Source organism: Streptopelia decaocto (assembly GCF_964273445.1).
Source record: "Streptopelia decaocto genome assembly, chromosome: 4".
Lineage (NCBI taxonomy): Eukaryota > Metazoa > Chordata > Aves > Columbiformes > Columbidae > Streptopelia > Streptopelia decaocto.
The window spans coordinates 54,522,596-54,544,387 of NC_138658.1; the positions used below are offsets into that span (position 1 = coordinate 54,522,596).

At 41.6% G+C, this 21,792-nt stretch overlaps 1 protein-coding gene across 5 annotated transcripts in view; it reads right to left on the reverse strand.

Annotated features, from left to right (window-relative positions):
* TBC1D1 (TBC1 domain family member 1) overlaps nt 1-21,090 on the reverse strand; it is a 108,509-nt gene extending 87,419 nt beyond the window's left edge. The window contains exons 1-2 of one of the 5 annotated variants that reach the window (XM_082051918.1): nt 20,758-21,090; nt 12,785-13,293 (exon numbers count right to left, since the gene is read on the reverse strand). In XM_082051918.1, coding sequence (XP_081908044.1) covers nt 12,785-13,201 — 417 coding nt within the window. In that variant the 5' untranslated portion in view covers nt 13,202-13,293; nt 20,758-21,090. Of the gene's footprint in view, nt 1-12,784; nt 13,294-20,417; nt 20,616-20,757 lie in introns of those variants that run through there. The other 4 variants (XM_082051917.1, XM_082051919.1, XM_082051921.1 and 1 more) reach the window with 4 other exon arrangements.
* Between the last annotated feature and the right edge of the window lie 702 nt (nt 21,091-21,792).

A 21,792-nucleotide genomic window follows, 5' to 3' on the forward strand; every position in this document is an offset into this window, starting at 1 on the left:
TGGTACACTCCTGAAATAAATAGATAAATAAATAAAGTTACAATAAAATAATCAAGCACCGATTCTGTCATTTCCTCCCTCCTGGGTATTCCCGCACCAACAGGGAATTCTGGCATTCCAGGAGAATCCTGCAGACAGCTGGATGGATGGGCTGGGCAGCTGAACTCTTCTCTCAGACAATCTGGTAAGTTCAGATACCACTGCAACTTGTGAGTCTGAGCTCACAGATTTGAATGTGTTCACAGGCACAAAGACCCAAATCAATAAGTAAACCTCAGAAATTTGCTGAGCAGGGTCTTTTACCCCAGGATGTAATAAATCCTCAAGCCTCCTCTTGGTTTCAATCATAATTCATGAGTAGAATGTACGCCAGCTTTAATTCATTTTTCCAGCTTGTTTCTAACATGCAAAAAGCTGTAATATACAGCCAAACAGCAAGAACTAAAAAAAAAAAAAAAAAAAAAAAAAAAGAAGAAGAAAGAATTTTTAAAAAAGTATTGCATTCTCTTGTTGTAGATCCATAATACCGTCCCCATACACATGCTTTGATTTCACTCACAATCCAGTCAGGACTGAACTTCAGTTGAGACTAACTCAGGACTAATCCAGGTACAGCTGAGCTGTCTCAAACTGCTACCAAGACTTGTGTAACAGAACAGACTGATGTTCCCCTGTGTGTGTGTGCAAAAGTCAGGTCAGTGAGTGTCATCCGGGTAAGGAAAATTTATCCCATACCTAGTTTTTATATTGCTTATTGCAAGTGCGCAGTCTCAAGGTGCTTGAAAGGATCTATCCCAAATACCTTGACAGTTCATATTCTGTAACTTTGACAGTTTGCATGGTGTAACTTTGATAACAAATCAACCTATAAATCAGGAAACCATGTTTTGTTTCTTTGAGATTCCTGAGAACTACTTTTCTGACTCTTTCAATCCTTTGTGGCATATGGACAGTATATTAAAATATGAAAACTGAAACAGAGTTGGGGGGGAGGTATGGGGAGAAAGACTTCATTTTAAAGAAAAACTTGTGCAGTATGCAACCTACATGCAGAGTAAAAAAAACAAACAAACAAACCGGTAAATTGGGAATGGTGGTACTGAAAGTCTTATCGAAAGCCCACCCAGGGTCTTCTGATTGATTTCAACCAGGCCTAGATTAAGCCTTCAACACGATAAGGCGAGGAATTCCCCTGCTGGTTGGGAACAGCAGGAGAGGTGAGAACTCTCACAGTATCCCACCGCAGTATCCTACATTTGCTTCGGACAGCCACTAAGTGGCACTTAAACACCTCGTCTTAAACCATGGTGAATCTACACACTGTTCTGCACGGAGTGGGGGGAAAAAAGGAGTCAAGCCCTCTGGCGACTAATCCCTTTAAGAACAATGAAGTTCACTTCCTGCAATTAGAGAAACTTTCTAAGGGCCTGACTGTGGATGAAAATGTCACTGGCAGAAATACTGTACAGGGCTCTGTGGAAGCAGAAATACTGTGCAGAGCTCTGCAGAAGCAGCTGCTTCCTCTCCTAAACCCCAGTCCTGCTCTGGGAATCAGAGTGCCTCTTCCCAATAAATCATTACCCACTTTTGTGCCATTTTGAAATATGCACTTAAACCAGGAAAATGGAAGTGCCTCATCCCTGCTGGACTACAGGTCAAACTAAAGCAGCCCTAAGGTCTTAACACACCTTCTATCAATGCCTCTGAGCTCAGTCAGAGGTCTCTGCAGGGACCAACACTACTTGTACTTGCAGACACACATTAGAACAGGGTTTTAGTAGTCAGCAGAGAATCAAAAGTGATGAATGAAGCTCTTCTTTAGTAATTATTGCTTCCTAGACATATGCCACACTTTCAGATGCATTTTTAATCAAAGAAAGAAACACAATTTTCATAATAGTGGTGTTGAATCAAATACATTAATCACCCTGATTACTCTAATGAATTACAGTTACCATTTTTCTTTTCATCTGTTTTTAAGTGATTGCTTCATTAAAAATTTCTAAATGAATTGCCTACCGAAACTGGAAACCATTTTTTCCCTATATGAACAACATAACTGTCACTTGAAAAAATCCAAAGATAAAACCAAACAGAAAAATATATCAGGTACTCTAGGTGCTAACCAAGCAAGTTCAAATGTGTTCAACGTCGTTATTGCAAGTATTTCTGTTGTCTTCAATTGAACTAGCCTAAACATAAAGTGCATACAGGTTTTCAGCAAGACCCAGAAGTAAGATTTATGTACAATTTTATTTTAGACTCTGAAAGAAACACTTCCATTTCAATTAGCCACAGATTTAGATATAAAACACAACACCAGATATTAGCTGCAAGCTCTGTTTTTTCACCTTTGTGCTGAATGTGGCCTCGAGAAATCTCAGATTAAGTGAGTTACAAACTTCATCTTTTATTCTCTCTTCCTGTGAAAGTTCGTTATGTTATGATCAGAAGCCCTGGATACAAGCAATGAAGCAACTCAAGAAGACAAGTATACCATGATTACTAAGAATACAATTTTAAAGCACATTCTGCATGTGTGAAACTAGTTTAGTGGGGTTCTTTTAGAGGCTGAAACAAGAAGCTTGGAGATGAAAAGCATTTAATCAGTTACACAGAGGGATCAAACTTAATGCATGAGGAATGACCAGCAGTGAAGCTGGTTTTATGACCAGCAATAGATCTCAGTCACCGTCATTCTGGGAAAAGCGGGGGGAGGGTGGGAAAGAAAAGAGAAATCCACGTCAACCAGTAGTTTCATACAAAGGACAAACCAAGTATAAACTGGCATTATCCACTCAATCCTTGTATCAGATCCTCAATGATCAACCTTTAGGGCATACATACATATCCATTTAAGCCTGTATTTGTCCAGTCATACAAATCATTCTTTAAGAAAATATTTCCCACAGCCCTTCCCATAACTTGATGTCCACAGAGAGGGTAAAAAAACAGAAATACAGAACAACTGTGTCTACACTGGGCAAGGGAAAGCACTGATTTTATGATGGTGATTTGTTCCCATTATTCACTTTGACATAAAACAGGATGGGAGATTGTGCTGCTAAAGTAAATACAGCAGTTATATATGCCTCCCCTGCTTTAGTTTTCTGCTCCACTACAGCCAAAGAGCCCAGATCTGATGACCTTGAGGGCACAGCACAAATGTCAGCCCAATGCAGGCAAAACTCTAAATGAAAAGCTGATTGCTTGGAAAAATAAGGAGGTATTTCAGGAAGGTGATTTACTCAGTACCATAATTTATTAATTGGCATCTTCATATTTTAAGTAGATGGCTTGAATTTGTCCATTAGGGACATTTTAGAACCGGAAAAAAAAAAAAACAAACCAAAAAAAATACAATTGCCTAAACATGAATGTACATGTTTAAGTAGCAGCTCCAAGTGAGCTAAAGCCCAAGCTTTTAAGAGAAACTCATAAGCAGAGAAAACAGAAAGATTTGGTTTTTACTAGTCTTGCGGAAAGATCACTGATACAGAACCCAGTCGCACAATCTGACTCATGCCAGAACAACCCTTGAGTCTGTCTGGAGAGATTGTACCAACCTACACGACAAATATGGCCTTTGTTTATTCATATATTTGACAAAAGCTATCTTCCCACATGTTTAAAAACAGATTGTACACGCTTTGAATGTTCGCTTTCACTAACGACATTATACTGTCCTCAATATGTTATTGTAGTGTGTGCCACAAAATCTAACACTATATTAGGTAAGACTGTTTTTTTTCAGAACTGTTGTTTGCCAAAGCAGGGGTTTTTGCCTCTAACATATACGTTCTAGCTCTAAGTTGCACTGTTGCACTGTTCCATGTACCCACAAAACTAATTTTAAAACATCACAACTGTGCATATTTTATATTTCTTAAGATCATTTATTAATTAAATGCAAAATAAAACCCTCTACTGAATCTAAATTAGACTTTGTGACTTGTGTTTGGAGCTCAGTAAGGCAGAGTTCATCCACACATCCTCTAGTCTTAAATTAACTTCAGTCAGCCACAGCAGTGGGTAACTGCAGGAAATTCACTGGAGTTCTTTTATCATTAATTTTTCCTCTTTGTAGTATCATACATTCAGCTTAATATTCAACATTGCTATATACCAAACAGTATTTTCTGAACTCTCAATTCTGTATACGGAACCTGGGTGTCTATATTCATTCTCTTTCTCACTCTAGACTTTTCCAGAGGTGGAACTCTTTTTTTTTTTAATTTGCACATAATTTTCTGCTGTGAGTTGGTTTGAAGCTGTATGTCTGACTGGGTTGCAAGGCAATGAGGAGACCCATTCAATTTGTGTGTATTGCATTCAACACCTGTGCAGAAGGCAGACTTTGCTGCTACAGCAAGGTGAGCTGAATAACTTTACTGTTACTTATTTTGTTATTGTTACCCCTTTTGAAGCTGGGGAAATAACATGTTTAGTGCTGAGGCAGTGTATGACACAGCCTCTCAACTGAAGACCTACACTGTACCTTGAGAACTGTGTGGATTCAAAAAATTCTTACATTTTCATATTTATCTTCCACACTAAATTATCTTCAAGCTTTTCACTCAAATTTGAAGACTGCAGCATCACCAAAGTTTTGCAAAGTTTAGGCAGTTGGTCACAGAGAGTTAACTTTTTTCTCTGTGAGGATATTGCTCAGCAAAGAAGAAAGAAATTATTCCAGCTGAGAAAATGAAATAACGTGCTGGGTCATAAGGCACGGGATGAGTACCCGAAAGTTAGTGCCAGAATGATGTCGAAACCACAAAAATAAAATTGCCACACGACCGTATTTCACAACACATTCAACCTCTCCAAGGGAGGTTCGCTAGTCATTTTAAGACCATTAGATGTAAATCATGGAAATGTACTAAAAGCCTTCCATTCCCATCCACATAACAGCCACAGGCACAAGACTACAAGAAGATATTTATCAGCTCGCAGATTGTTCCCATGCTGGTTTTGTCTTCTCAGAGCAGGGCTACTCCATCTTGGACTCACTGGGCACATACAGTGATTTCTTCCCACACAATGCCAGTGGGACAGACACAGACTTTGGTCTGTGACACTGAGTGTCTAGGTGGCCCTGTGTTACCTCCATAGAGGCCAAGTAAACCTGCAAGTCTCCCTGTGCACCTCCATCCCCATAGCCGTACTTTCAGGATTAGTGTCACATACGAAGAAACAACATCAGGTTTCCTGCCGCACAGCCCAATCCTTTTGCAGCATCTCTGGTGCTTCTATCATCTGCTTGTCAAAGTACCAGGAAAAAAACTGTCAAATTACTTCACATTCTCACTTTAGTTTCCAAATTTGTGTCAACTTGGAGTCTGTCAGAACACCTAAGCTGATCTAGCACGGTGCACTGAGCTAGTTTGGAGCAGAATGCAGTTCAGTTTTTTTACCTTTTCCCCTAAAGCAGCTCAACATGGAACTGGAGAAACACCAACACCAGCACAAGGGAAAACACTGAGAGTGTACACCAGGGGATGGATCAGAAGAGAAAAGAATAACAGAACTGCCTCTTTTAACATGGGACAGCTACTAAACCTCAGTATATCATCAGATATTACACTTGAACTAAAATCCCACGGCAGTTTAAGACTGACCAAACTGGGGAACCAGCTGGAAAGCGTGGCCTTGCTTGTCCCTGATTCTCACAAGGGTGCTCAGGAAACCATTGTCTGATCAGGTTAGGATGCTAATTGAATTGAAACTGTATCACTTTTCCCTTTGGAATATTTAAATTGCTCTGAACTGCCTCACTGAGTGATACCATGGTATAATACGAGATTAGGGGAAAAGGTGGGAAAGTGCAAGTCAGCAACCAAGGGTCTGCAAGGCCACCAAAAGCTGGACTCAGACTAGGTTAAGATGTTAAGAACGAGCTTCTCTCTGCAGATATGTAAGGAAGCTCTTCTCTATGTGAAAAGCAAGTTTCTGAAGGAAACTCTACTGTAACTCTGGAGGACGCTTGGATATTATGGCTCCAGTTACCTGTACTGGACTGCACAGGCCACAAGCATCAGACCTTGTAATACAAAAGGAATTGGCAGTAGTCAGATGAGAAGCCATCACAAATCTGCTAATTACATTTTAGCCTCATTTCCACTGTTGTGCATTTTTGCTACAATCCCCAACAGAAAAAGCAAGGGAACAATAAATAAACTTGGCATGAACTCTGGCTCTAAAGTAAAGCACACATGACAGCACAAGCAACACATAGCTACTTTCAATATTACTGAACTTGAAAAGTATGCTAACAATGTCATCTGATACAGAAAACTATACTGTTGAAGTCACTGTAAGAGTTCTTTTTAGTCATCCTGTAGCAGAAATTTCTGTATGACTTAGGAGATTGAAGAAATCACAATAAAATCTAACTTTTTATGTTGCTGCCAATGTGAAAATGGGAATAGGCATCTCTTTTTACAAACCATGTGATTAATTTCATCTTCCTTGGTAATACATTATCTCTGACTCAGGACATGGCATTGAAATTGCACAAATGAGTTCCTCCATGTGGCAATTACACACGAGGTTGAGGAAAATCATGCAGTATTTCTTATAAAATGAGGGTGAACAGAGGAGCACTGAGCTGAGTCAGGGTGTCATAAAGTCACTCTAGGGTCTGACAAGAGCCCCATAAAAACTTGGGATAATGCTGCTAGGGACAGGGTCCTTGGCCACTAAAGCCCCCTGAAAGAAGAGTTCACATACATGAATCCTTTGAACAGATCCCAAGACAGAGCTGGTGTAGTCACAGTTATGCACTGGGCTCAGGACGAGCATAAAGCCTGATTAATGGCGAGAGTGTCCAAGACACAGCTGTCTGTCTGCATTACACAGGACACTCTAGGAAGATTTACACAGCTAAACTTTGACCTACTTTATATACTGGAGTAAGTATGTGCACAAATATGTATTTGATTTTTCATTTGTTCTGTTGGCTTTTTTTTTTCCTCCTGGTTTTTACATTAATTTCTCCAGTTAGCATTAGTGAGGCAGGAGAGACTTCCTAAACCAAAAAGCAGTGCTAGCAGTTTGAAACTACATAGATTCCATAAAAACAAACAAACAAACAAACAAAGGTGCATATGAATAGATGGCAGTAACAGCCAAAAAAGGCCCCCAGTTGCACTGAATTAAGTCCAGTTACTTCATTTTGAGTGTTTTATGCCTTTTGCAAAAGAACCATGTTTTAATCTCCTTAGACTCATCAAGCAGTGAAATACAGTAGAAAAAGATCACCTTTAAAATTATCTTGCCTGAATTCTTTTAAGAAAAGGAAACGGTGCAATTAAAAATGAGATACTTAGTGAGGCCATATCTTAGAGTCTAATGTGAAAACAAGTTGTGTAAGAATCCTCAGTCACGAAGCTAAGCCTCACAACAACTGCTTCGGAGTTCACTGGGCCTCTGCCATTCCTTTTATAGATGAATAATGTGAAGTTCACTCACAACATCAGCTCTGTGCAGCCTCACAGAGAGCTAAGTGTTGATTATCTGAAACCAGCTTCTCCAGCACATAATCAGATCACAAACAGCATGTAACAGAGCGTACTGCATTCCAGGTAATACAGCACGATCTACTTAAGTGCATAAGCTATTGTAACTCATGAAAGTAGGTGAAGGTTATTTAAAAACATAGTAACGCTAATGCAATTGGTCAACCGAAGAAATAAAGAGCTCTGACAAAAGGAGAGATCACTGTTGTAACCAAACAGCTCAACAACAGGGCAAATGCTACATTTTTAAAAGTGCATCAGCATAAGGAGATGTGGCTTATCTGTGTCTGCTGTGTGGGAGAACTGGCACAAGCGAAGACAACGAGCAGGCTCAGGTCTGGAGCAGGTGCCCCGGTCCACTACAACCACCCAGGCACTGCAACCCTCATGGCCACACACCTGCAACCACCAGAAACCCAGTTCCTGGGCCAAAAGCTGTCCCTGATGTATGACACTACAGAATGAAGATTTAGAAGCAGCAAGCAGACCTGTGCATGTCTTGTGCAGCTGTGATCTTGCTTAAACCACGAGCAATATTTCTCTATAAAATAGAAAAGAACAGTTCTATCCAGTGTTTTGCCATTATAGCTTTAATGGCTCTGGTAAACGCAAGTATATATTACAGGCTGTTATGACAACTTCTGTCCAGACTCTTGGGAAAAAAAAAAGAACTAAACTTAACCTTTTCAAAATATGAACCGAACTTTTTACATTTCTTCATGCTGCTGTTCTGCATCCATCATCAATAACATCACAGAAATATTTATCCTTACAAGATATCTGGCAAAGGATGTCAAAGGCAACAAGAGCTTCTATACCTATACAGATGACAAAAGGAAGACTAAGGAAAACATGGGCCTGCTGCTGAATGGAGCACAGGAGGTAGAAAAGGCTGAGATACTGAATATCCTCTTTGACTCAGACTTCTTTGAAACCATTAAGTTTAGAATTGTTATCTTTAATTTACAATAAATATAAAAGCATAATAAAGGACAGTACAACCTTAACCTGCCTTAAATCTAAACTAGCCCATGGCATTATCAGATCAACTAGTGACCAGTATTCCATTAGCCAGCCAAAACATCCATCAAATAAGATTAAACATACCTAAGTAAAACTAATCATTTGACACATAAAAGAAAGATCAACATAATGGCATGTGGAATTACTTTTCCAAACTGAGAATAAGAACAGAAATTACTCTTCCTTTGTAATGTTTTGGCTACTTTGTATCTGCTGGAGAGGGACAGCCCGTGACAGCATGCCATTATGGACAAAAGCAAGGTGTCCTACAGGAGAGTGGTGCTGTGTTTGTGGAGAATGAGCTCATGAAGGAAGCAGCACACGTCACCTACAGGTCCAAACACCACCTTTCAAGTGCAGGATAAAAATGCCAATAATTTTCCATATCTATAGTTTTCAACAGCAACAATGATGTCCATAACATCACATTGCTGTAGAATGTAATCAGATGTCAGACCAGATGCCACTGGGAAGACAGGTAGGCTGGTAGCACGTATATATTCATTTAAGCCATTGCACTCCCACAATACCCAAGCACTTTGGCCAAGCTGCTCAACAAGGCTGCATTCTTATGACAAAGGTACTACCCTGCAAGCATAGATTTTCTGGAGAGTGAATTTTTCCTCAGCTTCCAACAACAACAACAGTGTGGTACACAGTGTGCATAATCCCCCACTTATCATTTGTCTTCATGAACTCCCTGTGGGCAATATAATAGAATCCAATCCTGAGCACCTGCAAAGAAGAGGCATTAATGCTTCAGCCCCATCTTCTGGCAGAAATTATCCAGTCATGAAGCCCCATCAGAACCTCTACAGAATGAGGGTGAAGGGATGAGAAACTCCAGTATCCATAACTAGAGGAAACTTACTGAGGTTAAACATCAAAAAGGAAGGCAGGCTCCAGATCCCATATCTGACAGATCTGCTTACAAAGGGAACTCTAATCCATAAGAGACGCTCTCCGTAGGCAGTGTAAACCCATCCTTTTTGTACTAACTGGAGTGAAATGATCTCTATATGCATGTGCTTGTTTTCAAGTAATGTGCCAAGGAGCAGTTGCTAGGAAAGCTTCTTTCATCCTTCCCTACGTACTGCTAGACCAGCAGGGAAAATGAGCCATGTACTGCCATGATGATGCAATGGAAATAATTATACAAGATCCTACAGAGTGAAGACAAAGACCACAACAGGGCACTGCCTTTTCTTTCAGCTCTAAAGAAAAACAGAACAAAGAGTTCCTTGCAATGAATCCTGACATTATTCAGTATTATTTGCTTGTCTACTAATTCATTCTCTGAAGTGGATATGTTGGTAATGGAGGAACAACAAACCAGCGCTGTATTTGTATCCAGGAAAAACACGGCACGCATTCCCACACCCCCATCAATTCTAGATTTTAGTTAAGCATTACCCAGAAAAAAAAAATCATCTCTCATTAACAAAATGCTTTTGTATTAAATACAAAGGTAATCCTTCACTAATCAAGTATATGTTCTCACTCAATTTGCGTATATGGAGGAGCACAACTACAGTTAACAGACTACAGTCTATCTGTAATGCTGATGCTACAAGCCTAACCATTCCTGGGTTTCTGCGCTTCCTAACACCTCCAGTACTATTTCTCTGTCTGCATGAAGTCCAAATTTCTTGTCCTCCTCTTCAAGGATCTTCACTGTTTAATCTTCTACTCATCTGCTTTAGTCCTAACATACTAATCTTCCTAGTCTACTTCTCTCACAGACATCCTTCTGCCCTCTTTTATTCTACTTATCCTAAGGTGAGGATATACTCAGAACTTACTGCAAAGCCACAAAGTACTTTCTACTTCAAATCCTCAGTCAGACCTGACCTAATCTGAGAACTGTCAAATATAGCCCTAGTACAGATATATCTATGCAGATATAAAGAACTGTGGCTCTTGAAGTTTACAATATTATTGTAATTAGTAACAGTTTGTTTGTTTGTTTGGTTTTGGGTTTGTTTGGTTTTATTTTCAAATAAAAATAGATAAAGTGCAATTATCACAAAAGTTTGGATGTCCAAGATTGCTACGTAAAGAGTTGTTACAAACACATAAACTCAGTGATCTTAAAGGTCTTTTCCAACCTAAATGACTCTATGATTCTAAAATTAATTTCTTCTGAAGTTGAACATAAGCTATGGCAACATAGTAATTCTTAATTGCAACTCACTGGCTTTTAACAAACAGCTCCCTCAATTTGTACAGTACAGTACACTCCTATGCTTTCAAGCTGGGTAAAGTAGGTAATAGTTCACTCCTCTTGATAAATACACAAATACCAATTAGCTACAAGGCACTGTATGACAACATCCAGGGCAGAGTAACAACACCCTATAAAGCATAAAGGACTTACTTAAAAGGTAAATTAATTAGCAATCACACTGAATTTCAGTAGAACAGGTAGCTCTTCACTTTAGAAGAACTCTTGGTATTTCCATTACTCTTTTGTTAAAACAAAGGTCCACAAATGCTGATTTCATGTCTACTTCCTAATTGAGAGCCTAGCTTGCAAAAAAGTCAAGAGAAACAACCATTGCAATCAAAGCAAGTGAAGAGACAAGAATCCAATTTCCTTTTGAGGTAGTTTTTGAAAGGACAGCTAGCTGCATCAATCTGGGGCTAAGCAGCTAAAACAAGTAGCAAATGCAAAAATTCTGGGTGTTGTCTCCAAAAACCTGTAGACACAGCTTCAAATTTGACTAGAGACCTACTTTGTTTTCTTTAATTTCAAACATGTCTAAGAATTTTATCAAACATGAGGAAAAAGTACTTCAATCTTTTGTTGCAAAAGAAAATGTACTAGAAGTGATCAGTGTTACATACTAGCCATAATCCTGTAAATCACAAGCCAGAAAAGTAAGTGCACAAGCAGACAGCAAAATACATTTACCAGCTTCTACTCAACGCCAAGTCTCAAAACATCTATTCTCTATTTCTGCTCCCTTACTTATACAAATTTTTACATTTTAACTTTACAGGATTTCTCACTTGAACACATTATGATTTACAATGTATTCTCCTTCTAATTCATCAGAACTGCCTTTTTATTGGGAGGGGATTTAACTAAAGCTGTTTCCATATGTTTTGAGCTCTAAGCTTGAGACCACGGATTTGGAACTGTACAATGTTTTGCTATTGGGCAGGTTGACATAGATCTCATGTGCGGTGTACATTCATATAATACCTCCAAGGTGCTTCAGCAGGACATCTCCTACGAGTCAAGCAAGCAGCATGTAGCACGACTCTGTTTTCCAACATTATATCTAGAGTAGTGAAGGGTATGTCACTACTTTGCCCCCAGTAGATCACAATAGCTTTGTGCCAAATCCTACTCACCTTACTCATTCACGAGCATTATTGTCTTGCATTACTTGCAAACAAAAGACGAGATTGACTATTTTTAATGCTTCTGCCTTTTCGGCAAGGACACAACTTGCTCCGGGGAAATGCAGATTGAGCCAAACTTCAGCCCTGGTGCATGCATGCAGCCCAATTCCCACCTCATGCCATGCAGCAGCGAGCCTGCATGTCACAGAGCCGCAGCACTGTGCTGTGGCCTGTCCCCCATTCTCCAACACCACGAGCCAGCCTCTGTGCATTACAGAGCTGGGAAGAGGTTTCCACCGTGTCCTGTGGTTGGAGGTATGCAACATATGGAGGCTCCACACTACCCCCTCCTCCTTCTGAGAAAGGAGTTCTCTCTATTTCCCAGTCAAACAGGCCTCAACTCAGGAAAATAGAAATCTGAGAGGTCTGACCACAGGATTAGATAAAGTTCACAGTGACTCAAGGGTGAAATCCTAGCCCTAGTGACATCAACAGAAAAACTCTCACTAACTTGAGGGCCAAGATTTCTGCCCATATCCCAAACTGAAGTGTTTTTTAAGCCAATTAAATTCAGGCTTTGATCCTGAAGGAGAGTTATACGCCTTGCACATCACAAACTGAGCAGTTCAAATTCAACTGAACCATTAACATCAAGTAAAGTGACACTTGTCACTAAGTTTTAGTAAGATACAGTCTCCAATTGTAAATGCAACTAAAAGATCTTACACTGTAGCGAAAAGATTCAAACATCACAAAGGCAATTCCATCTTAAAAGAAGTAGCATCAACTCTCCCACACTGACATCATACTCTATAAAACACATGATAGTAGATAGCAAATTCTGCAGTATGATACTGAGGGTTGCTTCTTTTTTTTTTCTTTTTACTTACTTTTGTCTGATCATCAGCTTTAAATACATAGCAGATACTTTGGTGTTTTGCTGCTCCATCCTTTATCAGACAAGCAAAGTAACTTGGATCGTGGCTGTTGTGAATCAGTTTGTGGACTTGCTGTGGCTTGTATTCAAACAAACTCGAACAAATCAAAGGATCCCACTGCTGGATTTTCCCTGTGTCTGGTTCACATCGCAAACTCGCTGGTGAAATATACAGTCGGATTTGGCTGATGCTAGGTTCTTCTTTGGAAGACTTTGTACTGAGCATCCGGATCTCTGACACAATCCAAGGCAGCATGGACATGGTGGTTAGGGAATGCACTGGCAGAGAACCAATGAGCTGGAGACTGAAACTTGCTGAGAAATCACTAGGTGTTTGACACTTTTTAACTTTGAATGTTATCGGCTCCATTTTACAGTTGTTTAAGGAACTAATTCACCAATATTTCAGTTCCATGGAATGACAATTCTGGATGGTTCCTTTGATTAAGGAACAGAAGAGTTCTGAAAGTAAAAGAAATAGTTATGTACGTGCTGGAACCCTATTAAAAACAGTCAGTAACACAAATACTTCATAGCTTAACATCAGAAGAGCCATAACTAGCACATTACCCCTACATCAAGACTTACAATTTCAGGTCTAACAAACATAATAGTACCTTGCTTGCAAAAAAGTCCATCTTGACTTAAAAGTTGCTTTATGACCCTTGCTAAACTATCTAATCAGTAACTAAACTCAAAAATGCACATATTTTCTAGCCTCTGTCTGTCTCATGGGCAGGCGCATGTGGATCACACTGGCCTATTTCAACCCTATTATCACAGAAAGAACTCAGCTGACGTGTTGAAGTCAGCACATGCTAAGACACCTTTGCCTTTGAAAAAAAAAAAAAAAGAAAGAAAAGGTCATATTTTGTGTTCATAGGTAGATGATTTTGAATTTGGCTATTAACATGGAGTTGTTTCCTTGGGTACAGTTTGTCAAGTGATCATAGGCTGTTACCAACCAGACTTTTTCATTAAATAACACCCAGAAATCACTATTATCTGAAGAAGTTAACAGCACTTGACAGATCCTGATAAACCTGGCAGATAGCAGAGATGAGCAACAATCTTTACAGCATCCCACTAAAAACAGATGATGATTCACAATTCATGATTGCATTTCAAGGCCTGTCAGCCAGACAGCACTACTTAATGTTTACCACATCGATATTGTATTATTTTCATTTCTTACAATATCAGATGGAACCAAGTTACATACAACCCCGTTATAATCCTGTTATACCCAGTTTCTACTACTACTACTGTTATTATATATCTGTAGTTTTAGTAACAAAATCCAATAATTGCATTCATCTATCCATTTCATTTTGCAAAATATAGTCTATGAAAACACATAGATTGGCATTTGCTGTACCACCATGTCTTAACTCCTCATTAATGGAACCTGCTTTCAGCTGTTGCATTATTTTGTGCGAGGCTGATGAGAAGCTGACAGGCCTATAATTGCCTATGTTTAAATACCGTGACACTAGTTTATCCTCGGCCTTCTGAGAGTTTCCCAAGAAAAGACCTATTAAAACAACATGAGCAGTCCCAAGAACTCCTTACAAAACATTTTTAATTATATTTGAACAAGAATTTAATTCATGGCAGCTATTTACTGTGGCAACAGTATTTCTTGTCTCTGTTAATCTACAAACATGATCAAAACCAGCAGTATTTTTCTCATGAGCTTGCGTTAAACTTTGTCCTTTATTTGTCCTTGTAAAAATATTTTCAAACCGAGTTTCTGACAGTGCTCCACCTTGTTGAAAATCAAAGGAAATTTTAGGATTAAAAAAATCTTCTTAAAAAAAAGTCAAGATGGAAATTAATTTTGAACTAAACGAGTAATGAAAATGTAACCAATCTCCAAATGTCTGAGTGGGGAAAAATGTTTCTGCAGTAGCTGGCAAAGCATGAAAACAAGAGAACTGCAGGCATCATGTGTTTGGGCACATTTACTTTTTTTGGCACTTTTGCATCTTTTGACAAATGAACTCTGTGGCAACATTACCAGTCCCAAGGATGTCCAATTTAGCAAAAGCATACAATAGTGCAAGTTTTAAATACACTTTTTGAAGAAATCATCCTAAGTAGCATTACAGATGTGTAGAACAATTTTTTTAAAAGCCTTTTTACAAATCTCTCTGTGTGTCTGTGCATGGAAGGTGTGGGAAAAAAAAGGCCATAAAAATCCAGAACTTGTATGTGTCATTTCAATTATACTACAACACTTTTTTTGTGTTTGTTTGTTTCACAAACAAGCAAGAAAACAAACATCTTTAAGATTAATATAAATGCATTGCTTTGCATGGGATAGCAGCTTCAGGAAGCATTTTTTCACCTTATCAACACGGACTGCTAAATACAATTAGCATTACAGTTTTGCACCTGTCAGGAATCAAACTGTCTCTTCTTCTTTGACACGTTATTATGAATGCTTTCTCCTTAACTATAACAATGAAAAACAGTTCAGCAACTGAAGGGAAGATGGGATTCATTTACAACTATAGTGGTGTGTAATCTGAAACACATAAAAATTAGTTTTTAGCTTTTAGTGTTCTCATTATTTAGTGTCACACACAATAGTCTCAGGTTAAGAAAGCCTATGAAAACTCTGTTCTTAGTTGAAAACAGAAGAACTGAGCTACTGCACAGATGATAACCTATTAGCCACATACTTTTTGTAACCATATTTCTCAACTGTGTTTTCTCAGAACACTTTTTAAAAAACTATTTAAATAAAATGCATGTAAAAATACAACAACATCATCCTCATTTAAATCAGCTTTTCAAGGAAGAGAAGTTTTATTTGGAGTACTGCCATCTACCACGCTCTTCTACCCCTGACCTACAAGGCACTGCAGCCTCAAATAGGAATAAATACCGCAATATAATACATTTTGCATGCTAACTGTAAGGACTGAACAGTATTTAAAAAAAAAATAACAACAATAGGTTGATACTCTGTCATACTTCAACAAACACTGTACGACTGGAATGTGTTTAACATAAATGCAAAGCTTCTTGGCATTCTTCTCTAATAAAATAAACACCTTGAAAAGTCAACAGCATAAATACTCCGATGTCTGCATTTGTTATTTCTAAAGAAAACAGTTAACTAGAAGTCAGAATGCTGCTTCTTTTTTTTTTTTTTCCTAACATTAAGAGGGGCTAAAAGTGCAGTTTCTCAGAGCACAAATTTAGCCACATCAGGTCTCCTTATCTAACCCATGTCATTCAGTATGTTACTGTTCTGCATGCTGCATGTCCATCTTCCAGCCATTCTTTCTTTGTTTCCTCCTCCTGTCATCCTTACGTTAATCTACATGCAAATCCCAGCAGAAATTATACGAATTTCATGCTGCCGGCATTAATGTCCTTTAAGTCTACACCAAGGACTAGGTTTTACTTCAAGACCATGAAGTATTTGTGTACGTGCTTAATTTAGACTTTAAGATAGTTCTATTTATCTCAACAGGCCTATTCTCAGCCATAAAATTAAGCACACATTATGACCAAAGAGTGTCCGTGCTCTGAGCCCGTCTCCATCTGCCCTGACTCCACCACCTGGAATTTTGGCACCTTCACTCACTTCTGGTTGCCACCACTCAGTTAATCTCCTCTGAAACTTGGCTCTGCAGGCGCTGTACTGGTTTACCATCCTTAATAGTACAGTAGGCTCAAATGAGCTTCCTCTTTCTCCCAAGTGTCTGATTTACTCACAGCTTCTTCAAAGCAAATGCTTGTTTTACCTTTAATGCAAGATAGAATAGAAAAAGTACAAAAATAAAGCCGCCTACTTGTTTCCTTCCACCGAAACTTGGATCTTCTGATGACAGCTCTGAGTGCATTCAAGTCCATTACTCTGGGCTGGCAGAAGACTGCCAGGCTTTGCTCTGCACAAAGGCTGAATGGCTCCAGTTGCTCTCCCAGTGCTCACGGACGTAACTGGGACAGCTCCTCTTTCTCCCCTCCATCAGCACCTTCTGAAGGATCACCGCTGCCCTTGCACTCAGCTGAGAAAAGCCTGAGTGGCACTTCTCAGCTAACAGCTTTGCTACTGCCTGAGAAATTATAATATTCTCCAGACTGTATCTTAAAGTTGCCACTGCTTAACCTACTTTGATTTAGCTGTACTTGCTCCATCAGCATAAAGAACAGCCAGGCCAACTGTAGCACACATGATATTTACACAAACCACACCAATAAATCTAACCCCACCTTCTCTACTAGGAGACACCAGACTGACTCACCAATGTGAAAGATACACATGGGAACAGATGTGTGCTCTTTGTCTTCAACTCCACTTTCACTGTGATCAACCCAGCTGCTTCTCACAAGCAGGGAGCAGGCTTGCTTAGAAAGCATGGAACACTACACAGATAGTCGGGTTCTAGCCAAATTTGATACTGTGTTTTAAATGAAATACACATATCAGGCTCTTGTTCTCCCAAATCAAGTTGTATTCTCATCTTTTTATGTCACCAGAAACTAAAAGGGACACCTGTAGAGAGAACTCAGGGTGAAGGCAGGACAGCGTGAAGGGAATAGATACAAAAATCGGTACCTCCGCCATCCTGGGCCCCAGGTTCTCCCTGCATGAATGGACATGTCTAAGCAGCGGCATCATGCAGGACACCATCCCTCAAAACTCACTTTCTCTCAAGAGAGCAAAGACTTTATCACGAGGACAAGGTACAGGCTCTGGGTGCCATTGGGTTGGATGAGCCCAGGTCAGCTTTGAGATTAGGAAGGAAAACCTTGTGGTGTACAGAAAACGGTGTTAACCTAGGAGGACAGGACACTGGAAATCACATGTTGGCAACTGGCAGAAAACCAGACAGATTTGGAATGGACTCAAACTAATACAGGAATAAAAAGCTAAAGAAGGGAGAGAGATTGTTTTAAACCAAAGGAACAAACACACACAAAAGGCAAAAACTACAACAGTGGTGAAGAGTTATCCTTCTTCTGCTGTTTCTTTTGGACTGGACTGAATTCAATAAAGAGATGCAGCCAAAAGCTTCAGACTCTTGACCTAAGTAATCCTTCCCTCTCCTCCAGCTCAACCCCTGGTTTCGTAGCAGCTGGGGTGCTGGGACCCACAGCAAAACTGGTGAGTTTAGAAGATACATCAAGCAAGAAAGCAGTCAGAGCTTCTACACATCAATGATTAAACTAGGAGCTTGACTGATGAGTTGCTGAACAGAAAAAGTCCAGCTTCCTCAACTTCTGCAGTTCATCTGAGAGAGAAATGTGCAATTACACCACATCAGGCTGCTGACATGACAGCAGCTTTTTCTAAGTCCGTGTTCCTTTTGCACTCCAAGAAACCAAGGAAAACTTCCAACCATGTAGCAAGGTCTTGTGAAAAACAGCTCATCTTAAAGAGCACAAATTTGCTCAGCTCTTCCTTGCACATCATTAGTGCTGAACCCTGGTGACAAATGGAACCAGAGGCACTAGTACTGACTACACTTCAGCGCTGATTATTTTAGCAGAAATATCATACTACTTAAGGATTATGAGGAGCCCTGGCCTGCAGCCAGAGCTCTGGAACACAAGCCAGAACTAAATACCACTCCTCTCCCTCTCTCTCTGATCCCAGACTGAGATTTACATTGTCTTCACTCACGCTGACAGATTTCTCTATCCACATAGTAGGATATACAAAAAAACACAAACGAGAATATGTGTAAGGTATGTCACGATATGGTCACTGCTGACAAGAGGTCTTTTTATGTTTCCATCAATATGCATGAAAAGACTCTCTTTGGTATCACAACACAGTATCCATTAGACTTTTCCACAGGGCCGCCAGTTGCAAGCTGCTTTTTTCTTAAAACTTCAAACAAGATTTTTTGTCTGTTTTCTATGGTTAAATAAGATTGTTTAGATATCATACCACAGGTTGCTCTCATTTTTCAAATAGTTCTAATTTAACTTGAAGTGGCAATGTGCCCTTCTGTTACAAGGATGTTCTTTTTGTTTCATAGCTACTTATTATCTGCTGTTACCTTCTGGAGCAATAGCATGCTGTGGGCAACAGTATGTGCAAGTCCAGAAGTCAATTCACCTCAGACATAATTTTTAATTTCTTTTCATTTTTTTCATACACATGCATTAAATGCTGACTTTTAAAGGATTCTTTTCAATGCCCTGAGCAGTTTCAGATATGGCCCTGAACAACGTTCCACCATGTACTCTAAGCAAACAATTTGGTTTTATGGTAATGATCACACCTGAAATATTTATCAATGCAGCCAGCATTTATATTGCTCCTCAAATAAGATAAAAAATAGATGATTAATTTAAAAATCCCACGAAAATTGTAATATTTTCTTTATTATAAACATACAAGTTTATTATAATCAACTATCAAATTAAGAAAATGGCTCACTGTTCCTGCCCTTGACCCCTGTTGCTATTTCCTTAACAGAGTCCACAGAAATGAGTTTGCTGATGACTGAAGCTAGAGCTTGGATACTTCTTAGTCAGCCTCTTATGTACCTGAACAAAATATTGGGCTGTTCTACCACCGCAATGCACTAAAAAAATCTAAAGAAAGCTCGCTAGGTAAATTTCATTCTGAATGCCATTTCTTTTTATTCAATTGCATATCCACAGCCAAAAAACTTGCATCCAACTTTTCAGTTAACCAAATTATAAAGTGAAAGAAGTGTCAAGTCATCCATATATCAGTGAATTCCTTCCAGCCTGTCACTTTTCTCACCTGCAAGCATTTCTACTTTTGCACATTACCTATGACTTTCAGCATTTCTTTAAAACAAGCTGTGGCGAATTTCTATTTCAGCATTTACAAGTGCTAAAAGTATAATCATATTCCTCAGCTCAGAGGTATTTGCTGTTCAGGAGATGTATGTTTTTATTAATTTTGACCCACGATTCAATCACCGGGCTTAACGGCAGGCACAAATCCCACCATCTGCACCACTGACGGTTCCTCCAGCAGATCTGCCACATCAGCCTCTCTCCCAAACACAACTGAGCACACAAAGGTCTCAATCTTTTTCAAACTGCACTATAAATAACCACATTTGTTTCATACCTCTCATGAACGTGCTTTCAAGAGATCGTTCCCTTGTTAATTTAGTACGTGAATTTAAAGGGCCATAAAAACACAGGGCTAGTGTGTGGGGATTGTGAGGTTAAACTCAACGGTGCTGCTGAAGGAAAGGTTCGTTTCACCCCTGTGGGAAGAGCCGCTGTGTTGCTCCAAGAAGCAGTAGGTCCTGGGAGTTACACCGAGCGGTTTTGCGTTGATGGGTGAGGAAGGTGCAGGCAAGAGTGAGAAGAACTAAAAGCAGAGCGTGGCACATGAGGTCAATCGCAGATTAAATTCAAGCGTGTCTTTTGGTTATTCTGACAAGAAGCCATCCCCCCCCGGACCCCGCGAGCTGAGAACCGCGGCACCACCGCCCCGCCGTCCCCGCTGCCGCCCGCCCCGTCCCGCAGAGATATCGTCCTCAGAGCAAGTGCTGCCGCCTCCCCAGGGCTCCGCTACGACCGACGGCGCGACCCTGCCCGCGAGATGGGAGGGCAGCAGCCCAACCTACCCCGGAGCGGGGGCCCGGGCCGAACTCGCCACCCGCCTCACAGCCGCTTCCTTTCGTCCGGCCGGGGGTTTCTGCCCCTCAGAGTCCGGACCCAGCCGCCGCACCAGCCCCGCCAGCCCGCAGCCGCGCCCGCCGCGGGGTGCCCCATTTCTCGCCTCGACTCTTTCACTTCCTCAACGCTAAAACCCGACCTTCCTCCTTCCCCTCTCCGAAAACGCAGCTTGGCTCCGCCAGCGCCGCTCCCCCGGGCCGGCCCCCGGCGAGAGAACGGAGGCCCCCACCCGCAGCCGCCCCCCGCCAGGCCCGGAGCTGGGGTCGGGGCTGACCGGCCGCCGCTTACCGCCGCCCGGCTGCCGCAGGATGTGCTCGCTGCGAGGAAGCGCCTTTGGCGGGCAGCGGCCGCGGGCTGTCAGGCGCCGCCTGCCCAGCTCCCGCTGAGGGGAGGGAGAGGTGCAGGGAGCTGCTAACGGCCGCCGGGCCGGGGGAGGGGAGGCCCCTCAGGGCACCGGCAGCGCGGGCTCCCCGGCCGGGCCGGGGGAGCTCCTCGCCGGCTCCCGTTGCTGCCCGCCGGGTCAGGACGGTCCGCCCCGCCCCTACCTGCCGGCGGTCCGGGCGGGAAGAGGCGGGGGAGGCCGAGTCCGAGACCATACACCCAACGGCTGCGGTTCGCTGCCCCCCCGCCTCCCGCCCGGCAGCGCGGACAGGAATAGCAACAGGCGGCGGGTCCCCGGCCCGGCGGGGACGCAGAGGGACAGGCGCCTGTCTGAGGCGGCGGGCAGCCGGCAACAGGCGGGCGCCCATGTCGCGACAGCGGGCAGCTGAGGCCCGTTCTCCCGGCCTGCTGAGTCCCTCTTGGGGAGCGTTTCATCGGGGCTGCCGTTGTGTCTGTCACAACCTCCCATCTCCCGCGGGAAAACGTCGCTGCCGCCGGGCCGTGCGGAGCGCGGGCGGACCGCAAGGCCGGCAGGCGAGGCGGGAACCGCCTTCAGAGGGGAGTTTGCTCGCAGACCTGGAGCCAGCCCTGCACCTGCAGTCCCGAGGGGCTGAGGCCCGGTCCGGTCTGGGCCCGGCCCTGGGGCGGCCTCCGCGGGCTCACCTGCTCCCACGCACCTGTGCACCTTCCTCTCTCTGCTTCCCTGCACCAGATGCTACACATGCATATATATATGTGTATATATATATATAAAATCACTGTAAAAGTTGGCATGAGTTGGCCTTTCAGTTGCCAGAGAGGATAAGTAATGAATGGATTCAGAGACTTAATTATACTCCTCAGCAAGTGCTCTTTCCAGACTATCAAGGCACCCTGCATTCCCATTCTGCAAACCACTTTTGCACTCAATTAACTTCAAGTCTTCTTGGCAGCTAAGGCCAC